We start from the raw sequence: 25806 nt of genomic DNA on the forward strand, positions 1-25806 counted from the left end.
CCTCCTCCTTCACAAGGTCCTTTAATAACAGGTCTCTATAATCACAAAATTACAGAATTATAGTAGTGACACATTAAAAACATATACATATTTTTTACTCGGTTGTGAACTAATCCAGTATGGCTATTAGTTAGTCAACACAACATATCCTCTTTTGAAACCAGTGTCCATCCGTTCTTAAAAACCATGTGGTCTCTCTTGTATTTATATGTCGTGAATCACTTTTATGGGTGAATGCCGTTGTGTAGCAATAAACTCTAACTATACATCCACTTAATTAAGACAAAATTGTTCAAATGCGTCTATCTTGCAGTTATCAGAAATCATGACTCGATGTTCTGCATCACATGTATCTATTATCTATTTAAATAGTTGTACACTATTTATGTGTTACTCTTCATTTAGTGGGGGAATATACGGTCTATTTATCGTGTCGCGATGTTAAAGGGTAGTCTCTTATTACCCGTGTCTCATTTTTTACTCCAATCGGTCATCAGACGCGCGGCGTCTAAATAGAGTGACAGCCACGTATTATTCGGAAAAAAAAGAATCCCAAGGCCCACTCCTTATCCCTTGAATTGATGCCTGTGTCTCCTATTAAAGGCCGAACGGGGTGAACTGTTACATCTTCGGCGTTTTAAATTCATTGTTTATGTGTCACGGCCTCAATACCCCGGAAGTGACTGGTAACACTTCCGGTCCCTAGTCTTGCCGGGAGTAGTAGTTTCCCTTTGCCGATGTAAACTACAATACCAAATCGTGACTTACGAGTATACCCATAAAAACTACAATTCTGCTTCTATACTAATATGGACTGTGTGTTTCTTTAAGCATATTGCCTATGGCAGTGTACAATATTCTCAATAGTGCGCAAAATGACCTTCTCAGCGGATCAAAAGTAATCACAAAATGCGTTGGTCCCAATGGTCATGCGAATAGTAGTTTTCCTATTCAATGCAATATAAAAAGTGACAAATCGATAATAGAAGGATAGGTTAAGAAACCTTCATCTATAATTCATATATTTCTAAAAAGGAGTAGAGAAAAAGAGTAGAAAAAATCTCGCTCTCCTCTTAGTGTCTTAGTAAATTGAGAAATGTTCTCATGAGCTCAAATGAATAAAAAAAAAATCCAAGTCAATAGTATGCACAAAATCTCCACCTCATCTATATGTCATTACATACTAGGTGTATACAGTAAGATGGCGTTCTCTAAGGTGTCCTTTTGTAATGTCATTTTTTGAAACAATTGGTGTCATCTTTTTAAAAATGGCATTTACTACAGGGAGCTCCATGGAATGTCTTCGTTTAGTCCAGAAATATGACTGGGTCCTAAAAACCCATCTCTGTTCCTGTCGAAAGAGAACACTTTCCAGGGGTCCCATGTTGACATCATACTTTGGTTTATCAATAATGACCCATGTCAGATCATTCTCTGAGTGTGATTTCTTAATGTAGTGTCTGGTCATGCGTGTATTTGCTTTCTTACATCTAAATGCACTACGATGCTCCACAATTCGGTGTTTAGTTTTTCGAGTTGTCATCCCTATATATTTTAATGAACATGGACATGTTATCATATTAATAACATGTCTCGCAAATTTCTTCTGCGTTTTAAAGCAAACAATGGTCTCTCCAAAGTGAGATTGCCTGTGTTAAGAATCGACCAGCTCATATTAACGGCTTTCTTAATGTTGTTAGTCAAGTCACTAAAGGTCGTGACACACACCATCCTGTCGCTCTTAGTTTTCTCATACATCTCCAATTTGTGAGACATGTTGGTCGATACTAGACCGAGAATAAGACCAATACAGATAAGACAACAAACATTATGGGGATCTTCTCTAGTGAAAGGTCATTTTCCGTGTGGTGTCTGTTCGTTGTGTCCGTTTACCCAACACATTACAGAATTAGACTTGTCACTGAATACACCATGGAAATTGAATAACCACACAAACTGTAACACGAGTGGGGTTATTTATATGATAACTCAAAAATTAAACACCGAATTGTGGAGCATTGTAGTGCATATAGATGTAAGAAAGCAAATACAAGCATGGCCAGACACTACATTGAGAAATCACACTCAGAGAATGATCTGACATGGGACTTACTTAGATGCGGTAAAGTAAGTCCGCTTGTTTAGTGTTTTAAAATGCTTCATGCATTTTGCCTGTTTGGATACATTGTTAAATGAGGACAATATTGTTTTTTCATTTGTAGAATAAAGAGTCTTCAAGGAACTCAGTCCTGCCCATACCATGCAGTAAATGTACATATCTTTTTGGTGCTTCCCTCTGGGGGTGTAAGTCGAGAGTAGCAGTAGATATATTCAATACTTTGGTTCCTTCATTTCAGAAATTCATACTGACGAAGTGTTATGGGAGCCTCGTAGGCAGTAACATAAACGAGTCCAGTGGCAGAAAATCCCAAAACTCTTGGAGCAAACGAGCTGGAGCGGCGCTCCATCTCTAGAAAACAGGTACTCACTAAGTTAGTTACATGTACAAGAGAGAGAGTTAGTTCGGGTTGACGCTGTTTTTGCATCATTTATTTATTTTGTTTTTTGTAGAATATCCGGTCCATTTATATGAAGCCCTGATGATAGTCCCAGTACTATTCGCCTGGGTCTTGAAACGCGTTGGCATTTTGGGAGGCATTTAGTTAATTCTGAATGCTGCAAGAGTTGAAGGAAATTATTGGATAAAGGATTGATATACTATTCAGACACTCTTTTGACGCTGGAGTTGGAATAACACATGTGGTTCATAACATTGGATATTTTCATGTTTATTACTAAATTTTATATATGATGTAAATTTTCCTAAAAATGTGTTTTGTATCAGATTAATGTATGAATTCATTTGCTGCTTTTGTCATGTTGCAAGCTGTTGCCAATAATTATTTTCCAGTGTCTAAGTCCATTTTTATCTTTTAAGTGTATGTTAATGTGAATTGTATATACGTGTAAGTTCATGTGTGAATTTGATAAGTCTGTGTTTCTTTTTCAGTCCAAAAAATTGTTTTGATCAATTTTTAAATTAATAAGAAACAGGAATGGTCTAATAAAAATTCCATTCGGACAGATAAAAGAGTTGACTGTTCGTTACTCCATGAGTAGTAGGAGTGTACGGTCGTACGGAGCCGGGTCCATTGTTTTGTGTTCTGAATTTTGAATAGCCCTACCTGGCCCCGGTCCGTTGGGCTTAACCCCTATTGATTTTTGCAATCTTTTTAAAAATGGCATTTACTACAGGTAGCACCATGGAATGTCTTTGTTTAGTCCAGAAATATGACTTTGGGTCCTAAAAACCCATCTATGTTCCCGTCGTAAGAGAACACTTTCTAGGGGTCCCATGTTGACATCATACTTCGGTTTATAAATAATGACCCATGTCAGATCATTCTCTGAGTGTGATTTCTCAATGTAGTGTCTGGTCATGCGTGTATTTGCTTTCTTACATCTATATGCACTACGATGCTCCACAATTCGGTGTTTCATTTTTTGAGTTATATAAATAACCCCACTCGTGTTACAGTTTGTGTGGTTATTCAATTCCCATGGTGTATTCAGTGACAAGTCTAATTCTGTAATGTGTTGGGTAAACGGACACAACTAACAGGCACCACACGGAAAATGACCTTTCACCGGAGAAGATCCCCATAATGTTTGTTGTCTTATCTGTATTGGTCTTATTCTCGGTCTAGTATGGACCAACATGTCTCACAAATTGGAGACGTATGAGAAAACTAAGAGCGACAGGATGGTGTGTGTCACAACCTTTAGTGACTTGACTGACAACATTAAGAAAGCCGTTAATATGAGCTGGCTGGTTCTTAACACAGGCAATCTCACTTTGGAGAGACCATTGTTTGCTTTAAAACGCAGAAGAAATTTGCGAGACATGTTATTAATATGATAACATGCCCATGTTCATTAAAATATATAGGGATGACAACTCGAAAAATTAAACACCGACTTGTGGAGCATCGTAGTGCATTTAGATGTAAGAAAGCAAATACACGCATGACCAGATACTACATTAAGAAATCACACTCAGAGAATGATCTGACATGGGTCATTATTGATAAACCGAGGTATGATGTCAACATGGGACCCCTGGAAAGTGTTCTCTTTCGACAGGAACAGAGATGGGTTTTAGGACCCAAGTCATATTTCGGGACTAAACGAAGACATTCCATGGAGCTCCCTGTAGTAAATGCCATTTTTAAAAAGATGACGCCAATTGTTTCAAATAATGACATTACAAAAGGACACCTTAGAGAACGACATCTTACTGTATACACCTAGTATGTAATGACAAATAGATGAGGTGAATGTGGAGATTTTGTGCATACTATTGACTTGGATTTTTTTTTAATTCATTTGAGCTCATGAGAAAATGTCTCAATTTACTAAGACACTAAGAGGAGTGCGAGATTTGTTCTACTCTTTTTCTCTACTCCTTTTTGGAAATATATGAGTTATAGATTAAGGTTTATTTCCCTATCCTTCTATTATCGAGTTCCCACATTTTATATTGCATTGAATAGGAAAACTACTATTCCCATGACCATTGGGACCGACGCATTTTGTGATTACTTTCGATCTGCCGAGAAGGTCCTTTTGCGCACTATTGAGATTATTGTACACCGCCATAGGCAATATGCTTAAAGAAACAAACAGTCCATATTAGTATAGAAGCAGAATTGTAGTTTTAACGGGTATACTCGTAAGTCACGATTTGGTATTGTAGTTTACATCGGCAAAGGGAAACTACTACTCCCGGCAAGACTGGGAACCGGAAGTGTTTACCAGTCACTTCTGGGGTATTGAGGTCGTGACACGTAAACAATGAATTTAAAACGCCGAAGATGTAACAGTTCTCCCCCTTCGGCCTTTAATAGGAGACACAGGCATTAATTCAAGAGGTAAGGAGTGGGCCTCGAGATTCTTTTTTAATAAAACGTGGCTGTCACTCTATTTAGACGCCGCACGTCTGATGATCGATCGGAGTAAAAAATGAGACACAGGTAATAAGAGACTACCCTTTAACAACGCAACACGATAAATAGACCGTATATTCCCCCACTAAATGAAGAGTAACACATAAATAGTGTACAACTATTTAAATAGATAATAGATACATGTGATGCAGAACATCGAGTCATATTTTCAGATAACTGCAAGATAGACACATTTGAACAATTTTGTCTTAAGTGGATGTATAGTTAGAGTTTCATTGCTGCGCAACTGCATTCACCCATAAAAGTGATTCACGACATATAAATACAAGAGAGACCACATGGTCAAAAATATTAGAGTGAAATTGGGTCACAATTTCACATCCTACATATCCATTATTAAGAACGGATGGACACTGGTTTCAAAAGAGGATATGTTGTGTTGACTAACTAATAGCCATACTGGATTAGTTCACAACCGAGTAAAAAATATGTATGTGTTTTTAATGTGTCACTACTATAATTCTGTAATTTTGTGATTATAGAGACCTGTTATTAAAGGACCTCGTGAAGGAGGAGGTACACATAGGGTAACATTTTGGTGAGACAATTGAAAATGGAATAATGTTGCTCACGAAATTTATACACGTGTGTTGGGATTTAGAACTGACACTGTTTTTTTGTGTGATGCACAATTGTGGGTCTTTGGTTGTATATGGTAGTGTTATATGAAGATAACTATATGATTTGGGTTTTTTCATATAGACGGTGAACCAGACTGTGGTTGGTACCACCGTGCGATGCCATGAATTGAAGTATGGCTATTTTTACATATTTATGTTTTTTCACAATTGAGCAGAGTGACTAACAAACAGGTCCTGACAAATGGCATGAACCTGAAGGTCAATAGGCAGAAACATGTTGACCATCTGAAAGGGTAATATCTATACACCCTTCCTCACGTCGCTTTTTAGCTCTAACCACTGGGGACTACATTAAAAATTATTTTTGTCCACCAGGAGTTAGTTTTAAGTCACGTTTGTAATTATTTTTGCACTCTGCCCCTCACTCCCGAATACATTGGGGGATTTAGAACACCTTACGCTCCTCTCTTGTGGGAGAGTTGTAGCCCATACTGTGTACCTTGCGGACACAGTGTGCAAGAGGGAACCCAATGATGAAGCATGTCACCTTCGGGTGAGTGAGGGTTCTGGTCTTTACAAAATGAATTGTCAACTGTCCCTGTACATCCCACCCCCCACACACACACTTCTCTATGTATACGTCCGTTTTTTTTTTTTTTTAGCGACTTGAATTATAGTGGAGAGGAACCGTAGACGTAATTACTCCGCAAGCTACTGTCATTGTTTATATAGTTTTTTAAACACACCCTGGTCAGTTAATTAATGGCTCCGCACTTCTGGCATGGAAAGTCGTGAAAAGTACTGACGTCAGCGCGCCGGAGTGGCGTTTATATTGATGACGCGGATGTCACGCCTACTACGTCACGCAGAGTCGACCGGGGTACTGCTACGAAAAATCTTCTGGATCCAGCCCGACGCCTGGAAGGTCAAAGTTAAGAAATCTGCGGCTAGATCATGTCTCTCCGAGATAAGGCGTTGCCAAGGTTAAGTAACTTATCCTTTAATTTGATACTGTGGGGTAATCTCTTTGGTGGTCCCAAATGGAAGGTAGAGCTTAGTCCGGTGGCTAATGAAACTCAATCTTCGCCTTTGGAAGCACCGACCTTGCTACAGTGAAAACGGCAATTTTGTGTTTTCACTGTCAGGGCATGTTAAACGCAAAGCACATGTCTTTCTTTTTAATATTAGGCACCCTGCTTTCTGGGATGCAAAGGCCTTCCCTAGGGGAGGCTTGTTAATACTAAAAAAGTAAGTTTTAACCTGGCAAAGTACTTTATTTTGCCATGTTGAGTTGGCAGGTTTAATCCTGCCCATTCTAGGCTACAGAGGCATGCCTTGAGTCACATTTTCCCCTTGTCACTGTAGTGGTGGCACAATTAAGGCTGAAGTCCACTAGTGGCATCTAACTTACTAGCCCTGGGTACCTCTGGTACCATGTATGTGAGACCTATAGGTAAGTTAAATGAGCCAATTATTTTGGGGGTCAGAACAAAGTGCTGGGGCCTGGATTGCAGCGCCCAATGCAATACAGAGCAGAAAAAACAGCAACATCAGTCCAACACTGGGGGTTGGCTGCGATCATACAAAAATATTAAGTTAGCATCGTGTTAGAATACTAAATCTATGGTTCCCTATATTTGCTTACCTTAGCAATTTATTTGTAGTGCTGTTGTGGAGTCCCTATATGGGCAGGGCGATGCTTTAGACCGTAATATTCAGACCAGCAGTAACGTACCAATAATACAGGGTGTTAATAGCATGTATTCATCCTAATACTCTGAGCTGATGATATACATTGTGTTATGTAAAATTATTAAAACCAAGAAAATGTGATTTAAAAAAATACAGACACCACGTGAATTGTATAGGTGCATTGTCTTACAGTCTTGACAGCAATCCGAGTATTAGGGGAGTCATTTTATTGGGGAGCGTGCAATTTTGTACTAGAATTGCTGAACATTATTTGAGACAGGTCAATAGACATGGTTAGATGACTTTGGGGCAGAATAATGGCAAAAGAAATAAGGCCTCACCGGACCCTGACCCTATATATTAATGCAGTTACTCGGCAGGTTTTCTGGGCCTTGAGATAGCAGCTTATCATATCTGTGTCATTAACCACAGCTAATGGTTCGGTAAATCTGCCATGTAAGCAGGGAAAATACAATGTTATTCGAAGTGTTAAGTTGCTTGCGGGATAGGTGGTAGTACATGCTTTCTTGTGTTTCAGGTCTATTTTGGGAAAAATACACGCAAAACACAAATTCATAAATAGAATTTAAAGGTGTGATAATAAATTATCACCTTGATGAATTCTTTTCTAAAATAAATTTTAAGTTCATTTTAGAACTGTGCTCATTTTTTCTGCTTTTCTTAAAATACATATGTCAGAAAGCAACGCAGCAAAGTAAATGCTCCTGTATCGTCCTTTTTGTAGACTATAATGTAATAAATTTGCACTCTTTGTTAATTAATGTGTTATTAGCAAAGTCTTACAGAGGAGGGCGAAAGGCAAAAACAAAAATAACGTTCGAAGGAAAAAGTAATAGATCTGAAAAAAATACAGAGGGTATGAGCCAAACATTTGTCACAAATGAAAATACTTCGTGTTAGATGCCTGGCGAAAAAATATATATATGGAAAACAGAGGCGAAATATTGCCTGTAAAATTAAAAGAAAATAGCATGTGGAAACGAGAAAGGAAGAGACAGAGTTTTATTCTAAAACAAGTGTATGCCCATTTTGTAGCCAAAGCAGGAACTGTCTTTTTTTTTTTTTATAAGACATTTTATTGTTTTTCTTTTTTATGCAGCATGTGGACAACGAAAATTAGGCTATCAACAGAAATAGCTAGAGCAAGTAAAATACAGTGTGCTATTACCGAAATGAGTCTCCCACAGCGCCCTTTAAGGAAATGACAAAACAGCCATGATGAATGTTGGTCTCGACTTCCCCGTCCCGCCCACTAGTTCATTGACCAGCAGCTTATTTCTGAATCTTTGTCCAAGGCTTAATGCTTGGCCTCTGTCCTTTGAAGGGTGATGCCCCTGTATTGACACCATACAGCACATATTTCATAATAATTTTGTTGGCACCCCCCAGCCTAGTAAACAGGAATTTTCAGTGACATGCACCTATCAAGTCCAGGCTGGGGGGTGGGCTCCATGCTCTTTTTGTCAGCACCAGCCATAACAGCGTGGCCCTTAATCTTTTGGTGTCCATCTCTGTCGTGATATGGAGATCTTAGGTCTCTGGTTAGGTGCCAGCCCAGCGTGTGCTCCAGACATGTCATCACCCCCTCCCATTATGGTTTCAGCCACACGCATGCCTACACTGTGTGGAGAAGATCCCCCCCCCCTTCTGCGTTGCATCATAAACAGTATGGCGAGGTAATGACCCCCAAACCCTGTCTTGTGTATAATACACCACATGGAGATATTTCCGTTGAATAAGTCTATATTGCGAAGCTATGGCTGGTTGTGGGGGCGGGGGTGTTGCCTGAAAAGATATCATCTAACTTGGAGATGCCAAATATATCCTATGATTCAAATCCCTGGAGGTTAGAGACCTGTGGCATCAGGGTCCCGCACCGCAGTGGACTTTCGTTTGTTAAGCATCCCTTCCATCCAAGGGCTTTGTGAGTGACTCTCCGGATTTGGAGTTCTACGTCATGGCTGATGATAGATTTTCCATATAACAAGTGTAGGAGAGTGCCCATCGTTGCCCATTTTTCATTTGCACAGGCTGTGTCTGCCTCTCACCATTCAATCACTATGATGTGTGCTTCTCTATAGTAGGAAGTATGTGTACACAAGGGAAACCCAAATATCGTAAGGGACCAAGGGTACATGTGTAATTCTAGAGACAACGGCCCCTTAACAAAAAATGAAATACAGTTGTTCTGGATACAAAAATCAGTTCCATAAACAGATTCAATTATCCGTGTTCAATTTTATTACCACAATTCGATCAAAAATTTGAATTACCCCAGCCGGAATAATTTAAAACACCAAAGATAAAGATAGCAAACAAACAATGAACTGAAACAAACAACGATCAAAAAAAATAATGCACAGAAAACCAGGTGTTAAAAACTGACAACAAAAGACATATAGACATATAAAGGCAAGCAAACAGTGACCAACATTAATATAACACCTTTAGGTCACTTCTTATTAAAAGCGAAACACTACTGCACCCAAAACAAAAATACTACAAAGCATAGTGTACCGGGTCAGAGTGTATGTCGATGATGTTTCGATTCGGTAAAAATATGGGATCATCATCAGGACTGAGGATCAGTTGCCTGGCATGGTATCAATTGATATATTACATGAAGCACCTGATTTTTCAGCAATTTGTAATTGAACAAACAACAGGCTTTTTCAACACAATTAGCACCTGTTCATGAGATACGAAGAAGAAGCACCTTCAAGGTAGTACAATGTTGTATCCAAAAATTGCGTTGGATTTGGGGGGAATCCAAATAAATGCCCATATAGCAATACGATCAATTTAGTGCTGCTTCTATCAACACGCGTTTTTAATACGATGTGAGAGTTAACCACAAGTGAGAATCAATGCCTTAATAAAGAAGTTGTCCCGAATGAAAACGTATTTGTGTCATGCTGACCCGATAGCAATGTGCAAAACAAACGTTTTTTAGCATAGTCTTACCCAGGAAAGAAATCGAGGTCCGAAGTTCAATTCCTGTAAGAGGCAAAACAGGTAGTTCCCTCACACTGAATCAAAGAACTTGTGGAAGGTCACCAGAAGTAGCGTGTGTGCCCCTGGTATACGATCCGCCAATGCTCGAGCACTATAGACACACCTAATATTATGTCTCATGGCCCGGTGGGGCGTAAAGCCAGATTGGTCTGGATAGACCAAAGTAGCAAACATCAGCCTATTTCGTACAGCTTTAGCCCATATTTTAACTTCTATATTTAAGAGGGATATGGGGCAGTAACAGGCGCAGCAGTCAGATGGAAGGCCAGGCTTGGGCATGACCGTTATCTCTGCAAGGCGCAGGTCGGGGGAGCATACCTTTCTCCTGTGCTTTCAGAACAACCTTGTATAGTGGTCAAGAAGTAAAGTTCTATACACTCTAAAGAATTCCGCTGGGAAACCATTGGGACCAAGGGTTTTCCCAGGGAGAAGCTGGGACAGGGCTTCCTTTTGTTCCTCTGACGTGAGGGCACTCTAAAGCGAGTCTCTGCCGCTGTTAGTGAGGGTGCGTTTAGATAGATCCTTTACAAAGTCCTGGTATTTGGTATTCACAGAAGGCATTTAGTAGTAGTAAAGTTAGGATTGTGTCTTAAGTTTGACTTAGGACAGACTTAGGACAGACTTAAGACAGACAGACTTAAGACAAAATCCTAACTTTACTACTACTAAATGACATCTGTGAATACCAAAAGTAGTAAGTTTAGGATTTTGTCTTAAGTTAGTTCTGTGAATCAATCAGGCCCTTCATTCCTCTGCCCAGTAAATCTGTTTTTCTCCTTGGGCCCAGTGTACAGTTTGCCTATGTGTAGGACTTTTTGACGAGGAAGTTACAACCAGCTCCTTTTTTGCCATTGAATGGCCCAAAGTGCATTTTCCCAGAAGCTCCAGTCATTGATGTTTTCCAGTGTAAATTCTGGCACTGTTTTCTGGCTTTTGACAGCTGAAAGTTGTCAGTTTATTGCCACCACTGTTCGCCCTACTTGCAATTCTCAGATACATTTCAAGTGGAGGAGAGACACTGTGCCTACTTTTTGTGCCACTGAGATGCTTGTGCAGCCTCCTTTTTAAAGGCATCATGCTGGCGTAATCCCAATGGGGGAGGTCTTCATTTGGATGAGGCAGTGGCCCCATGCAAATGTGCGAACCCTTTGCACTCACGCTATAGTACAGATTTGGGTAAAGGAGCAAAGAAGTTGTTGGGAGACACACTGATTGTGCACCACATAGAGTAGCAGTCAGGGCACCCCAAGAGTGCCTCTTCAGGCCCATGTAGGTTCCACCTGCAGTGGGATCACTGTCTCACTTTGACCCTCAGGCCAGGCCTCTGTCAGTAGAGCAAAAAAGCAGACCAGCAGCTTCAAACAACTGGTCTGCCTTTCACCAATGTGAGGTTCAGAGCGCAGGTGAAACTTCGCTCTGCCACTCTGTAGAGCACATTTGCTGTATTGGGGTTATTTGTCCTGGGCTGTGTTTGATTCTTTGTGTTAAAGATGTGGCTTGGAGTGGGGCTGTACAATATATACTTAATTCTGGCCCAGATGTCTGAAGAATCCTTCCACCAAGCCCTCATGTGTGCGTGATACCTAGTTGTCACTGTCTGATAAGTCCTCTTTATGTATCCAAAGCATTCTCCAAACTTTCAGTCTCAAGAATCATTTTGCCTGTGAGACAATAAACCCTCCAACATATTTATTTTAGTAAATGAAGCCTAATAAAAATCAAATTGCATAGCATTTAAATTAGATTCTCAGTTTCCTGCAGTACATCGATTGAAAATATACTTTGGCGATAAAGGAAGCTTCAAACATCAGCTTGAGGTGGGTAAGAAATTTAAATATGCTATGTAACAAAAAAAAGTTCCAGTATTTTTCTGATTTTAATGAATGCCCTGGAGACTTCAGTTTTACCATTGGTTTTTCTAGTAAATAAAAAAGGTTTACTTGCATATTGGTGCACACCTACAAGTAGAGACGAGGTTGTGACATCTGAAGCACCCATGCTAGGCTCTACTATCAATTTACTAAAAAAAACAAGCATTGGCATTGCCAATAGGTCTTGCTTGTGGGACCTTATAAGTATTTAGTTATGCAGCACAATATCCTTGGTGCAACAACATTAACTGTTGCATGGTTAAACACTTAGAAGGCCCCAAAGGCGAGACCTATTGGCTATGCCAATGCTTGTTTTTTTTAATAAAAGGACAAGCAGTGTTATCAGCCTTCGGCTGCCAGTTAGAGGTAGAGAGAGAGAGGTGTGTAGAGAGAGAGAGGGGTGTGTAGAGAGAGAGAGAGGTGTGTAGAGAGAGGTGGGTAGAGAGGAGTGGGTAGAGAGAGGGGTATAGAGAGAGGGGTATAGAAAGCGGTGTAGAGAGAGCGGTGTAGAGAGAGGGGTAGCGAGTGGGGTAGAGAGAGGGGTGTGTAGAGAGAGGTGTAGAGATAGATAGAGAGGTAGAGAGGTAGAGAGGTAGAATGGTAGAGAGGTAGAGGGAGAGAGGTAGAGAGAGAGAGAGAGAGGTAGAGAGAGAGGTAGAGAGGGAGCGGTAGAGAGGTAGAGGAAGAGTGGTAGAGAGAGAGAGGTAGAGAGGTAGAGAGAGGTAGAGGTAGAGAGAGAGGTAGAGAGAGAGAGGTAGAGAGGTAGAGAGGTAGAGAGAGAGAGGGAGAGAGAGAGAGGGAGAGAGAGAGAGGGAGAGAGAGAGAGGGAGAGAGAGGTAGAGAAGGTAGAGAGAGGTAGAGATAGAGAGAGAGAGGTAGAGGTAGAGAGAGATAGGTAGAGAGGTAGAGTGAGAGAGAGAGAGAGGTGGAGTGAGAGAGAGAGAGAGAGAGAGGTAGAGAGATAGAGAGGTAGAGAGAGAGGTAGATAGGTAGAGAGAGAGAGGGCAAGAGAGGTAGAGAGAGAGCCCTGCCTGAACCCTGCCTGAACATGAGAGGTAGAACTGGTGACCAGAGATAGTAACCAGAGTGGTGCTCTTAACTTGACTTAGGTCTCTGCACCTAGACATGTAAACGGAGGAAGAGTAGTGAGAGACATGTCTTTTTTGCTGCTGCAGCACTCTGTGGTAGTCTCTGTGGCATTTAGAGACCTACAAAACTCCTCACAAATAAATAAATGAATAAACGTCAACATTTAGAGATACACAACTAGGACGAAGATTCACTTGATATGTTTTTCTTGTTTGAATCATCATTAATCATTTCAGCGCATTTCAACTTGGTGTGTATTTTTTTTTTTTTTTTTTTTGAAAATTTTATTGAACAATAAATCAATTACAAGCATGGGCCTACAACCACCAGGGCCGGCCGCTAGATTCAGAAAGGATCATACAGATGTTAAGGCAGTAGTCGACTCCCGGGGCCCAGCCCCGTACATGGCTCCGGATAGTCCTAGGGAAGCAGGATACATAGGTTTAACATAAATAACAAATAAAAACAAAAGGGCGAGGCATAAGGGCAAAAAGTGTGGGTCAGGCTACATCCGGGGGACTCTACTTCAGACCTTCAAATAGCTATCAAGAGGAAGGACTAATGATAGGTCGGGGGGGGGGGTCACGGGAGAGGAACGTCTATATTCGGTTATTCCAAAAGTCGCAAGGAACCATCAAGGGTCAGGGGGACAAAGCAATATCGGTGTCCACTAGGGGGGGAGTACAGATACCCCCACGATACGCGTTCCATTGCCCCCAGATTCTACCCCATGCCCCCGGTTTACCACGAGCCACATACACAGTCTTCTCCCTGAACATGCACCAGTCCATGTTCTCCTTCCATACGGACACGGTGGGAGGCCGCTGGGAACCCCAAAGCTGCGCTATATCTCTCTTGGCAATCATGTTCCCCAGGGCCGCCCACCGAGTCTGAGCCGCGTTATAATCATTGGGCTCCCACACATTCAGGACACAGCGACGCACCTCCGGCAGCAGCGCAACCCCGGTGACTTGTCCCATGACCACATGAACCCGGCGCCAGTATTCCGCCACCTCGCGGCACTCCCAAAGGATATGGAGAAAGGTGGCACTGAGCCCACATCCCCGCTTACAGAGCCCGTCTTCAGAAAATCCCATCGAGACCAAACGGGGACCCGTCACATACACCCGGTGGAGGATCTTAAGCTGGACCAGGCGGAGACGGGCTGGAATGGCCACTTCCTTGGGGGACGACAGTGCGGACTGCCAGTCCTCGTCGTCCAGTTCCACCCCATCCCCCGTCCACGCCTCCCGGAGGCGCACCAAGAGGTCAGCCCGATTATTGATAAGTTTTTTATATATTAATGAAATAGTACTGTCGGGGACATGACCATCGAGTATGCGGTCCTCGAGGGGCGAAGAAGCCGGGATCTTGGTCCCCTCCCCAAAAACAGAGAGCAGGGCATGCCGAATCTGGGCGTAGCGGAAGAGCTCCCTTTCCGTAAGTTCGTATTCGCTCTGGAGCGCCGCAAATGTTTTAACAGCACCCTTAATCCATAAGTCTCCCACTCTACTAATACCAATCGTGTCCCAACGTTCAAACCCCTTCGTTGTCCAGAGGCTTCCCAGGCGGTCGGAGGCAAACAGAGGAGTAGCACATGTTAATCGCTCACTCCAGCCCAAGGCCACATTGGCCGCCTTCCAGATCCGTACAGCAATCTTAGTAGGGCCCGTAAGGGTCCGTCCAGCCGAGCTGGAGTAAAGTGCCCTGTTATAGTTTCCGCCGGGAAGCAGGAATTTATCCATCTCATACGCCGGATTCAAGCCAGGCGCATACGTGGCATGGTTAATGGCCGATAGCTGTGAGGCCCAATAATACCTGCGAATGTCGGGAAGCGCGATGCCCCCGTCGTACCAGGGGAGAGTAAGCTTTGCCAGAGCGATACGCGCCCGTCCGTCCCACACCAGTCTCCTCTGCAGGCTCTCCACCTCCCGAAAGTAGGACACAGGAATAACATCGAAGGAGTTCTGAAGCGCATAGAGAAATCTGGGAAGGGACATCATTTTAAACAGTGCTGCCCGACCCAGCGGAGACAAGGGCAGCTTACACCACCGAGCCGTGTCCTCCCTCAAACGCCGAAGTGGAAGCAGGAGATTCTGCTCATAGCGAGCCACCGGGTCCATCGAGACGTATATTCCCAAGTATTTAAAGCCGGACAGAGATAATTGGATCGGAAGCCGAGGCGGCAAGAGAGGAGGGTCACCGGAGATAGGATAGACACAGGATTTAGACCAGTTGATCGTTAGACCCGAATTTCTCCCAAAGGAAGTCAGAACATCAAAGAGAACATTAAGCGACTGCCGCGGCGAGGTGAGATACAGGAGAATATCGTCCGCATACAACGAGACCCGATCCTCGAAGCCCGGGGCCCACCGGATCCCTCTGATCGAGGGCTCCCAGCGGAGCCAAGCAGCGAGCGGCTCCAAGGCAAGAGCAAAGAGCAGAGGGGACAACGGGCACCCCTGCCTCGTACCCCTACCGAGAGACCCGCCCATTCACTACCACCTGAGCCATGGGTCCCGTGTAAAGAAGCTTCACCCAGCCAAGAAATCCCTCCCCAAAGCCGAATTTGGTCAAGACAGCCCAGAGGAATGGCCACTCGATGGTGTCAAAGGCCATCGTGGCGTCTAAAGAAACCAGCACGGCTGGTTCGGAGAGGTACTCCGCCCTGGCGAGGGCGCCGTGAAGACGCCGCAAGTTAAGAGCGGTGTTACGGTGAGGGATGAAGCCGCATTGATCAGGATGAATCAAATCGCAGATGACGCTCAACAAACGATTGGCAAGGACTTTAGCCAGGATTTTAGGCTCTGCATTTAGCAGCGAAATAGGCCTGTAGGAGGCACAGCGATCTCGTGGCTTACCGTCCTTGGGGATCACGACTATCGTAGCCAGACGCTGGTCGTCAGGAAGGGAGCCTGCCTCAAGGGACTCCTGAAACATACGACGGAGGAAGGGCGCGAGTTTATCCGGGCGCAACTTATATAATTCAATAGGCAGCCCGTTGGGACCCATCGCCTTGCCCGAACGAAGGGACCGAATCGCAGTTGCAATTTCATCTACAGACAAGGGGGCGTCCAGCTGCTCACGGTCTTCGACGGACAGGCCGGGCAAAGCAATATCCCTCAGCAGAAGGCAAGAGTCTTCTTCATCCCTATCAGTCACCGGGGAGTACACGGCCCGGAGGTGGTCAGCGAAACATTCCACAATCTCACCAGGCTCAGTCACACACACTCCATCCGAGACACACAGCTCCGGGACCACACGATTCACTCTCTCCTTCTTATCCAGCCACGCAATCAACTTTCCCGCCTTGTCCCCGGCATCATACAATCGACCCTGCTGCTCCCTATACATCGTTTTGGCAGCGTCAGTGACAAGAGACCTGTATTCAAACTGTTTCAGGCTGAGGGCATGGAGCCCGTCCGGAGTGACACCCGTCTCCAAGGCCGACTCCAGCCCCGAGATGTCAGTCTCCAGCTTCACCACTGCCTCACTCTTGAGCTTCTTAGCCACCACTATCTGGGAGAGGGCGTGTCCGCGGATTACGGTTTTAAAGGCTTCCCACAGGGACATTGCGGACGACACCGACCCCTCGTTTTCAAGGAAGTATTGGTCCATAGCCTTAACCAGGCTGTCGCGAGTCATAGGGTCTCGCAGGTACCACGGGTTAATGGGAGCAATCCGCCCTGCAGACCGCGACTCGGTGTCAAAGAGCAGCCACAGCGGGGAATGATCGGAAATACCCCGCGCCAGGTGCCTAACTTCCCGAATCCGACCAGTCTGTGCCGCGGGCATAAGGAAATAGTCCAACCTAGAAAGACTCCCATGCGCCCCAGAGTGAAAGGTGTACTGACATTGGGTCGGATGCATTAATCTCCAACTATCCACCAGGCCGAAGGTCTCCAGCAGGCCACCAAGCCATGACTGGGCAGCGGGGAGGGCCCTGGGTGGGTGACGATCCAGGTCACCCGAAACCACCGAATTAAAATCCCCGCCCATAAGCAAAAGACCATCCGGAAGTTCAAGCAGCATTCGACCCAAGTCCGCGAAGGTGGAGTTCTGGAGGCCCGGGGGGACGTAAACTGAGACCAGGGAAAGGGGCTGCCCCTCCCACCTCCCAGTCAGACACACATAGCGCCCTCTGTCATCCGAGACTACCCTAGTGATATCCAACGGAAGTGAGGATCGCAGGAGAATGCCCGCCCCCCTGGAACCAGTTGTGAAACCAGAATGAGCCACGAGGCGGTATCCCCCCCTGTTCATTGCATGACAGACATTGCCAACCAGATGCGTCTCCTGGATAAACACCACATCAGGAGTAAGACGACGCAAATACTGCAGTACTACACCCCGCTTGATACGATCCCCCAACCCATTGACGTTCCATGACATCAGTCTCAACCCGTCCCCCCCCATCCCCTCCAATAGATCAAAGGCCCCCCAGTCAGTAGCACAGTTCCCGAATCTGGACAAAAATCAATACCTCGCCCTGCGAACAAAAAACACACAGCAAAACAACCCCTCCCTCCCCCCAACCCCCCCCCAAATCCAACTCCCCCCACCCTGCACCCCTGCGGGCCAGAAAACCCCCCCAACTTGCAGTGTGCCTGTCGCCCTACTAACCCCATTCTACGAAAAGCCCCGGAGGAGGAAAGGGACCCGTCCCCGCCCGCCCCCCACACAGGTCCTAGTGAGACAAAATGAACAAAAGAAGTAAAACCCAGCTGATCAATGCAAAATGGCAAAATCCAGGACCAAAAGTCACTCCAAAGGGGACCCGTCACCTTCGGCGCCTGCAGAGGGCCCGGTACGGTCACCTCTGTCCGGCAGCGAGTCCAGCCAGTCACTCACGGCCACAGGAGAGTCAAAAAAGGCAGTCCGATCCTCATGTTCCACTCGGAGTTTTGCAGGGTAGAGCATAGAGTACTTTAGGCCCAGTTCACGGAGACGGCGCTTCACCCCCTGGAATCCCATCCGCTGTTTCTGGACAAGTTGGGTAAAGTCCGGATAAAAGTTAATGGATGAGTTCTCATGACGAACCGGGCCGTGGACCCGTGAGGCCTGCAAAATCGCATCTCGGTCTCTATAGTGGAACAGTTTGGCCACGATAGGCCTCGGGGGGGCCCCCGGCCGTGGCCGACCGCCCGGAACTCGATGGGCCCGCTCCACGGCAAAGAACTTACTTAGGCCTGCAGGGGCCAACTGTTGGAGGATGAGTTCCTCGACCAGGAGGTCAACCGGGCGGTCGTCGGTAGACTCCGGTACGCCTATGACACGGATGTTGTTGCGTCGGGCCCGTCCCTCGAAGTCCTCCAGCCGCCGGGCCATCTGATCGTTGACCGCCGTAATGTCACCAAGCGCGGCCTGCAGGTCCGACACATCCGTACCAAGGGTGGAGGTCCGCACATCGAGAGCCTGAACCCTCTCATTAGTTTTGGAGAGATCTGCCCGAATTAAGGTGACATCGATTGCCACCGTGTCGATTTTACGGGCCAGGGCCTCGTATTGCGTGGCGATGGTTTCCCTGATGCCATCAATGGCGCCCATGATGTCCTGCAGGGAAAGCTCCGGAGAGACGGTCGTGCCACCACCGACGGCATCCGGGGGGGGGGCCGGTCGCTCCAGGAGACCCTCTGCCCTGAGTGTAGCGGTCCATGTTGTTGGCCTGGACCGGTCCCCCGCGGAGGGAGGCCTTAGTCTTACGCCCCTCGGGGCCCCCCTTGCCCCCCATGTGGTCACGGACACCGAAGGGGACCGCCGATCAAGAGTCGTAGGGGCACCGGCACCGCAGACCAGCGCCTCACCAGAGACCACAATATAGCGGTGCGGGGGGACCCAAGGCGATGGGCACACTAGTGGCAGGTGGAGACAAGGCCTCGCGCAGAGGCCAAGGAAACACCCCGCCACATCAAGTGCATTCGCAGGCCAGCCCCCTGAAGTCCGAAAGTGAAACCGAAAGTGGTAGAGCGGCCACTGGCACTGCACTGCAGCCGCTGTTGTTCAATTACGACACGGCTCCACGGTTCACCTTCGCCCCGGGCACCTCCGTCGGGTGGGTCCCAAAAGTTCGAACAACGACAACTCAGGATTCCCAGGTCCGATTCGAGTTCTGAAAAGAGATACGTGCTCAGCCGGTCTTCATCTGCCAGATTCCACAAACCACATCAGGATATTCTCAGGATAAATTCCGAGGAGCCGCAAGGGTCCGGGGAGCCCTGTGCTCACGCGACCATCTTGGATGCGCGCTAGGCTCCTCCTCCCGTTGGTGTGTATTTTTGATCCCTAATAGGGTAGAGTATTTTTGTTGCTTTGGATTTTATTGGCCTCTTGTATCTGTTCTGTTGACAGCTATGCTCTACTTAACACAAATAGCAAAACAAAAAACCCAAAAAAAATCCACAATGATCACTCATTAGGCGAAAAACCACATGCAGGTGTAATTCAAATGAAAGGTCTGCTAGGGGTCAACAAATCAATGATAATGGCCGATTATAAATGAACTAGACCTACCACGAGCCTGTTGTACTGAGAGTACATGCACATGCAGGCTGATGAACAGATAAAGCATCGAGGCTGTGGCCAGTTAATAAGAATGCTGCATCCCAATCATTGTGTGCGATTCCCTAATAAGAACTTGACAATGGCAAAAACCTCCTCTGCAAATTTAGGAAAATAATGATAGAACGTGCAGAGTGGTTAAAAAAAGTTATGTGTTTGTGCATACGGCGAGGTGAGTTGTAGTGTTGTGTTTCGACGAACCGTTTCAGGATTGTCATTCTGATTGACTGAAAATAGTTTAATCCCCTCCCGCCCCCCCCCCACACACACACACCCTCCCACGCCTGCTCTGCCCAAACACGACTACTTCCAGAGACTCCCCACTCAATACTCGTTTGAAATCAAGTCATGCAAGCGCCATTTTCAAACAGGCCACGCGTCAAAAGTCCACATCTCCTCTCATGTTTCCACAGGGCTATGAAATAAATGAGAAGAGCAAACACAGGGACAAAGCCAGTGCTTGAATGAATGCACAGTCTAAGGTCCTCATTGCGAGTTAAGGGTTGAATTCTGATAGCACTTCAAACATGTTTTCACAGGTATCGGAATTACCCTCCTCGTGTTTATTTCATTGATAAATTCTGGCAGGCCGTACCGGTCCAAATTTATCACTGAAAAAGGCCTGGAACAAGGCAAAACATGCAGAATTCGGCGAGTCAAAAAACGATTCCCGTGTCATGCCTCATTTTCCTGTAGGTTTCTCAGAACAAGAGGTATTTTCTAAATGTGCCAAATGCAACCTGGGGTAATGACACTTTAACATGGAAGAGCGTCACTGACATGACAAGTAAAGCAACAGAGCAAATTATGACGGGGCATGTGTGCAATGGTGTACTAAGAGTGCAGGGGCAAGATGACTTTTTGTCTGATGTGGGACCATCCCTAATACACAAGAGAAAAGTGAGGCCAGCGCCTTTATTGCAAGTTGCAAACTAAGAAAAGATGCTGCTCATAGTTTACTATTTGCCAATGTTAAAACAAGCATGAGAGGCAAGATAGCGTCCGCTAGCTCGGACGAGTGAGCTGGCTACTCCTAGATTCCCCCACCCGCATGACGATCTAATGTGCTGAGGGAAGGGGAAAAGCGCTTACCGACTGAAAGGCTGGCTGGGCGATTAATCGTAATTTCGGTCCTGCCGGTACGCTGGGCTCCGTCTTTGCTATCTTATCGGTGAAACTTTGGCGGCTCCGCGGTGTTCATTGGAGCCTGGTGAGGGGTCGGCGTGGTTCCTCCCTAACGGAAGACGTGCTTCACGCAAGCCTGAGCGGGGAAGCGGACGGGCTGCAGACGATGCCTCCGAAGGTCGGCAAAGGAAAGCTGCATTCCTCGGGGGACCCCGCTGGTGTTGGAGCTACGGCTACAAACAGTAAGAATGTAGCAAACAGTAATAATAAAGCGGCGGGGAAAGATTCTGTTGCAACCTCGTCGGTAGCATACAGCGACAGATCCCGGAAGGACAGCTTGGGTAAGCGCACTATTCCCCTGCTCTTTTCCACTGGGAGAGATTAAAAAACAAGCATTGGCCGCACGCGCGACTCGCGCTTAAAGTTTATAAAAAAAATTTTAAAAGACAAGCCCGGCGGAGCGTGGCGCGCGCACGCTTGGGGGCGGGGGAGCGGACCCTTTGAAGTGCTCCCAAAAGGCGGATTGCATGGCTGCACGATGCGCGTGATTGTGCGCGTGCTAGCAAGGCAATCCGCTTTTTGGGAGCACTTTTCAAACCCGCTCTCTATAGTCTCGCTTTGCGATCGCTCACGCGATAGCAAGGCGAGACCTAAAAATGCGTAGAAGATGAGAGCGGTGAAATGGCAGAAGAATACCAAGGTCGTCAAATGATGAAGCATGCCTTGATAAGTTAAGGATGAGACGACCTCTCAAAAATCTTTTGATGACCCTCTACGAAAAAACAACTACTAAGGGACAGTATGAATGTTAAGTAACCTCAAGTAGTTTTGTGTGTTAGAAAAACCCAAGACCATACAAGTCAGTGGTCCAGTGAAGGAACGCCTTGAGGAAAGCTTAGATTGGTCTGAGCTGATCTTGTAATTCTGGGTCTGAATATGCCTCTTGATGTCGTCATGAAGTGTCAGACCCAAATACTTCATATAAACGATGTGGGGCTAAGTACCAAAGCAACAGAACGTTATAGCTACATTCCTTTTGTCGATTGCATATGGGCACTTTAGCTACTCTGAACGATATGTTCAGCCATGAATTTTCTGTGATTTGTATTCCTAATTCCATTTCCCATGTAGCTACTTATGTGGGTTTGGCTGTAGATTGCTTAGCAGTCTATTTAATCCAGAACAGCTCCTGCTTATACAGTGTTAAGAGAGATTTAGTTGCTGTCAGGTCCCTGATGGCTTTGCTGTTTCTCTTCGTCACACCCCGTGCATAGCCTGAGCATCTCTACATGGGTCGTTACACAAGAGCTGTCACAATTGTTGACATGACATTAACAATCTGGTTGCCTCTTGGCGGCTCAACCATTCCCTGAAGCCTCTGTCCTGTTGACCTGGTGGAAAATCTGGGTTATAGAGAATTGGGTTAAAGGGTTGACTATTGGGTTTCGCCGTTGCAGTGGGATTGATAGTGGTTGAGTATCGAAGATACTCTCCCATTGTGCTTTAACTAGATTTTCCAAACACCGGTAACTAATATAATTTACTTTTCTTGGCCTGTATTCAGTACTAATTTTCCTGTAACCTATACGTTTTCAGAATATATGGTAAATTCATCCCCGAAAAACATGGTACCTTAAAGCTTAGGTTGAAGTTTGCAAAAACATTTGGGCTTGCTACCTACAATTACTGCTTCTTATTTCAGATTAGAATTGGCCTGACGTTGTTGGATGTTACCAAGCAAAGTCTGTGTTTTATTATGGAATAAAGACAAATTACTATATTCTTTGAGAAGAACCTGTCACCGTGGTCTTCCATCCTTTCCCCTAACCTTTTAGGACTGTTAATGAGCATATAGTAAGATATAGATGGGATAGTCGTTGAGTAGAGATTCAATTAAACCACTGTTATTTTGCATCAACATGTCCCAAAAGTAGTGAACATGTGATTTATAAATACTCACTACGTTATGTTTATTACACTCTGAAAATGTGAACTTTGTCTAGAAACCTGGACTGCGGATGATATCAAAGGTAATGCAGAATGTATTTCTTAAGGTGTCTAAACTCTCCGCAGCTAGTGACTAGGGTCAAATGTGCCTGTTTTGGTAACTTTTATTTTCTTCAAATATGCGGTTTTTCTTTGTAGGTTGCTGGTTTATGCCACAATAGCAATGTGTGGGAAGTTAATAAAGTGATCTACATCCCCGACTGGTTGGCAAAGATCAGTTCCTGCACTCTGGCGCCCCTGTTCTCATCTACTCAACCCACCACTGAGAGCCCAGAAGGAATGGGAGCCACACTGGATATCCAGAGACAGCAGAGGATGGAATTGTTTGATCAGCAAATCATGTTGTCGCAGTTTGCTCCAAGAGGACCGCAACCACAGGTACCAAAAAAAAGAATTTCTAAGCATTTGCAAGTAACATAATAGAAACCGCTCATCTGAGTTTGACTTAAATGTGCAAAACAAAGGTCGGGGCACATGTACAATTGGAAATTATGGGCTACATGTGCGAAGAAGAGGAATAGAGATATTTTAATTGTGAATGTTTGTGAATCGCAATTAGGAAATCACTATTCCTAATGTATGAAACTCTTCTGAGATTCATTAGCGATATCTAGTAGGTCGCAAATAGACCTAGCTCTTGAATATTAATGAGGTAGGTCACAATTTGTGACCCACTACAATTCGCTGGGACCAGCAGACCACCATAGCTGTGATTGCTTTTAAATAAAGCATTTTTTTAAATGCAGGCCATTTTTCTTAAAGGAAGACGGAATGTGTTTAAAAAGAAAAAATGCTCCAACAATGGATCAGAGATCAGACGACTAGGAAGAATAAAAACGTTGTTTATTCACTATAACTATACTTTGTAAGGCTACTGTAAGATGTACCCATGCATATGTAACTCGTGATGGAACTGTTATAACATGTACAAAATATGATGCGCATGAAAAACATTGCAAGTCTATTTCAATAAAGTGTTTTTTTTAAAAAAAATGAAACTTTGAAGTTTCATTTTTTAAGAGTAGGCAGTGGTCCGTGGGACCAATGCCTGCTCTTAAAAAATATTTTACCAGACATTCTCAAAGGGGAAGGGTCCTTCGAGGACCCCTTCCCATTTGCAAATGGGTTACTACCAACTTTGAGTTGGTGGTAAAGTGCAAATGTTGTGCGACCCCAGTTTGGTTGCAAAACATTTGGATATACCAAGGCCAATCCTTATTTGGAAGGGATGCCCTAAACACGTCAATTCCAAATACCGAATCACAAAACACAAACTGCGATTTGGTAACAAGTTACTGAATCGCAATTTGGGCTTTGTACATCCGAAAAAGCATTTTTCCAGTTGCAAACGGGCTGATTCTACAAATTGGCCCGCTTGTGACCAGAAAAATGCTTTGTACATGTGGCCCTATGTTCTCAGTGACTTAAGTGTGAAATTGCATGTTCTACAGGATTGATCATCTGGAGGCATTTGGGTATCAGTTAACAAGAAGACAGCGTTGGCAGTCTTGCAGTGGAAACAGTGTGCTGTAAATCATTTATGGGTCTCTTATCAAGTGTATTTGTTAGCACAATTATCTGTTTCTGTGTCCGTGCCAACAGATCTTCCTCATCTGTCATCTGCTTTTTTCTGCTAATTTTGGCGACTCAACGCGACCGTTAGGTAGGTCCTGTTGGGATGGAAGAGACAACTGCTCAACCTCCCGGGTACTCATTTGCTCACTCGAGCGCTGTTGAGAATTTACCCACCTAATATTCCTCCTGACCCATTGGCCCTGTTAGTGAGACAGATTTGTCTTGCTGCTGATTGTAGCTTCACTTTTTCAAGACTGCTCGGCCTGAGGTGCCCTGATAATCACGCCATAACCATCTACCAGATGCACCTGCTGTCACTCCATTTGGTGCCAAGTCTTCAGTGGTTGGTACTTCACTCACCCCATTTGAGTTCCTATGACAACTGGTTTACAAATATCTGAAAAACTGGAGATTTTTAGGATTTTTTCAGGCCCTTTTCGAATCTCTCTATCCTGATGATGAGTCAGTTATTATTGTGGGTCGAAACACTATCAACACCAAACATATAAACTTTGTTGCATTTCTGGTTTGATTTGTGACTACATAATCATTAATAGTACAATCATAGATTCTACAACTGTAGTCATATGTTTTCTTGGCCGTCTTCTCTTGTCACGTTGTATTATCTCATTGAAATGTGTGAATCACCTGAGCACTGAGCTTGTTTGTTCTCTTTGGTCAGTTTGAATTAAATCACCTTTTTGCCATAATATTTTTGGTTTTTGTAGTAATAGTTTTCTGTATTATTTATATTGGGACATTTTATTGTCTGTATTTTACTATGTCTGTACTTATTGCTCAGAAACCTTTTTTCTAATTAATCTGAATGCCTGAATTGCGCTGTTGTTGCTGCATACGTTGACATGGGGGTCTCCAGATCCAAAAAGTGTAGGAGACACCCCTCTTTCAAATCAAATGATGAGGCAAGGGATAAAAGGATCACCTTTTGACTGCAGCGAAGATGAGATCTTACTTTAGGAAAAGACTCTGGGGAAGTCGAAACAACGAATCCACTATGAGGATTGGATTAGAGGTCCAAGCTCTCTTGGGTGTCTTGCCAAGGTGACGGATAGCAAGATGAAAGTTTTAAAAGAAACTACCTTCACTGACACCTCCAACACTGTTGAAAGTGTGTCCTTGTATACCTCCAAGAAATAAAGCCAACTCTTATGCGGAAGAAGTTGCCGACCTGTAAATTGGAACAAGAGCCAACATTTATGGAGATGGGCTGCACATGTATCAGCC

The 25806-nt window shown here is 44.7% G+C and overlaps 1 protein-coding gene across 6 annotated transcripts in view; it reads left to right on the top strand.

Moving 5' to 3' along the window:
• The window catches only part of UBAC2 (UBA domain containing 2), a 698660-nt gene that overhangs the window by 513932 nt on the left and 158922 nt on the right, over window positions 1–25806 (top strand). For all 6 annotated transcript variants that reach the window (XM_085622247.1, XM_085622244.1, XM_085622245.1 and 3 more), the window contains one exon: window positions 23125–23364. In XM_085622247.1, coding sequence (XP_085478373.1) covers window positions 23125–23364 — 240 coding nt within the window. The remainder of the gene's footprint in view (window positions 1–23124; window positions 23365–25806) is intronic.

Source organism: Triturus cristatus, chromosome 8 (genome assembly GCF_964204655.1).
Source record: "Triturus cristatus chromosome 8, aTriCri1.1, whole genome shotgun sequence".
In the NCBI taxonomy this organism is placed as follows: Eukaryota; Metazoa; Chordata; class Amphibia; order Caudata; family Salamandridae; genus Triturus; species Triturus cristatus.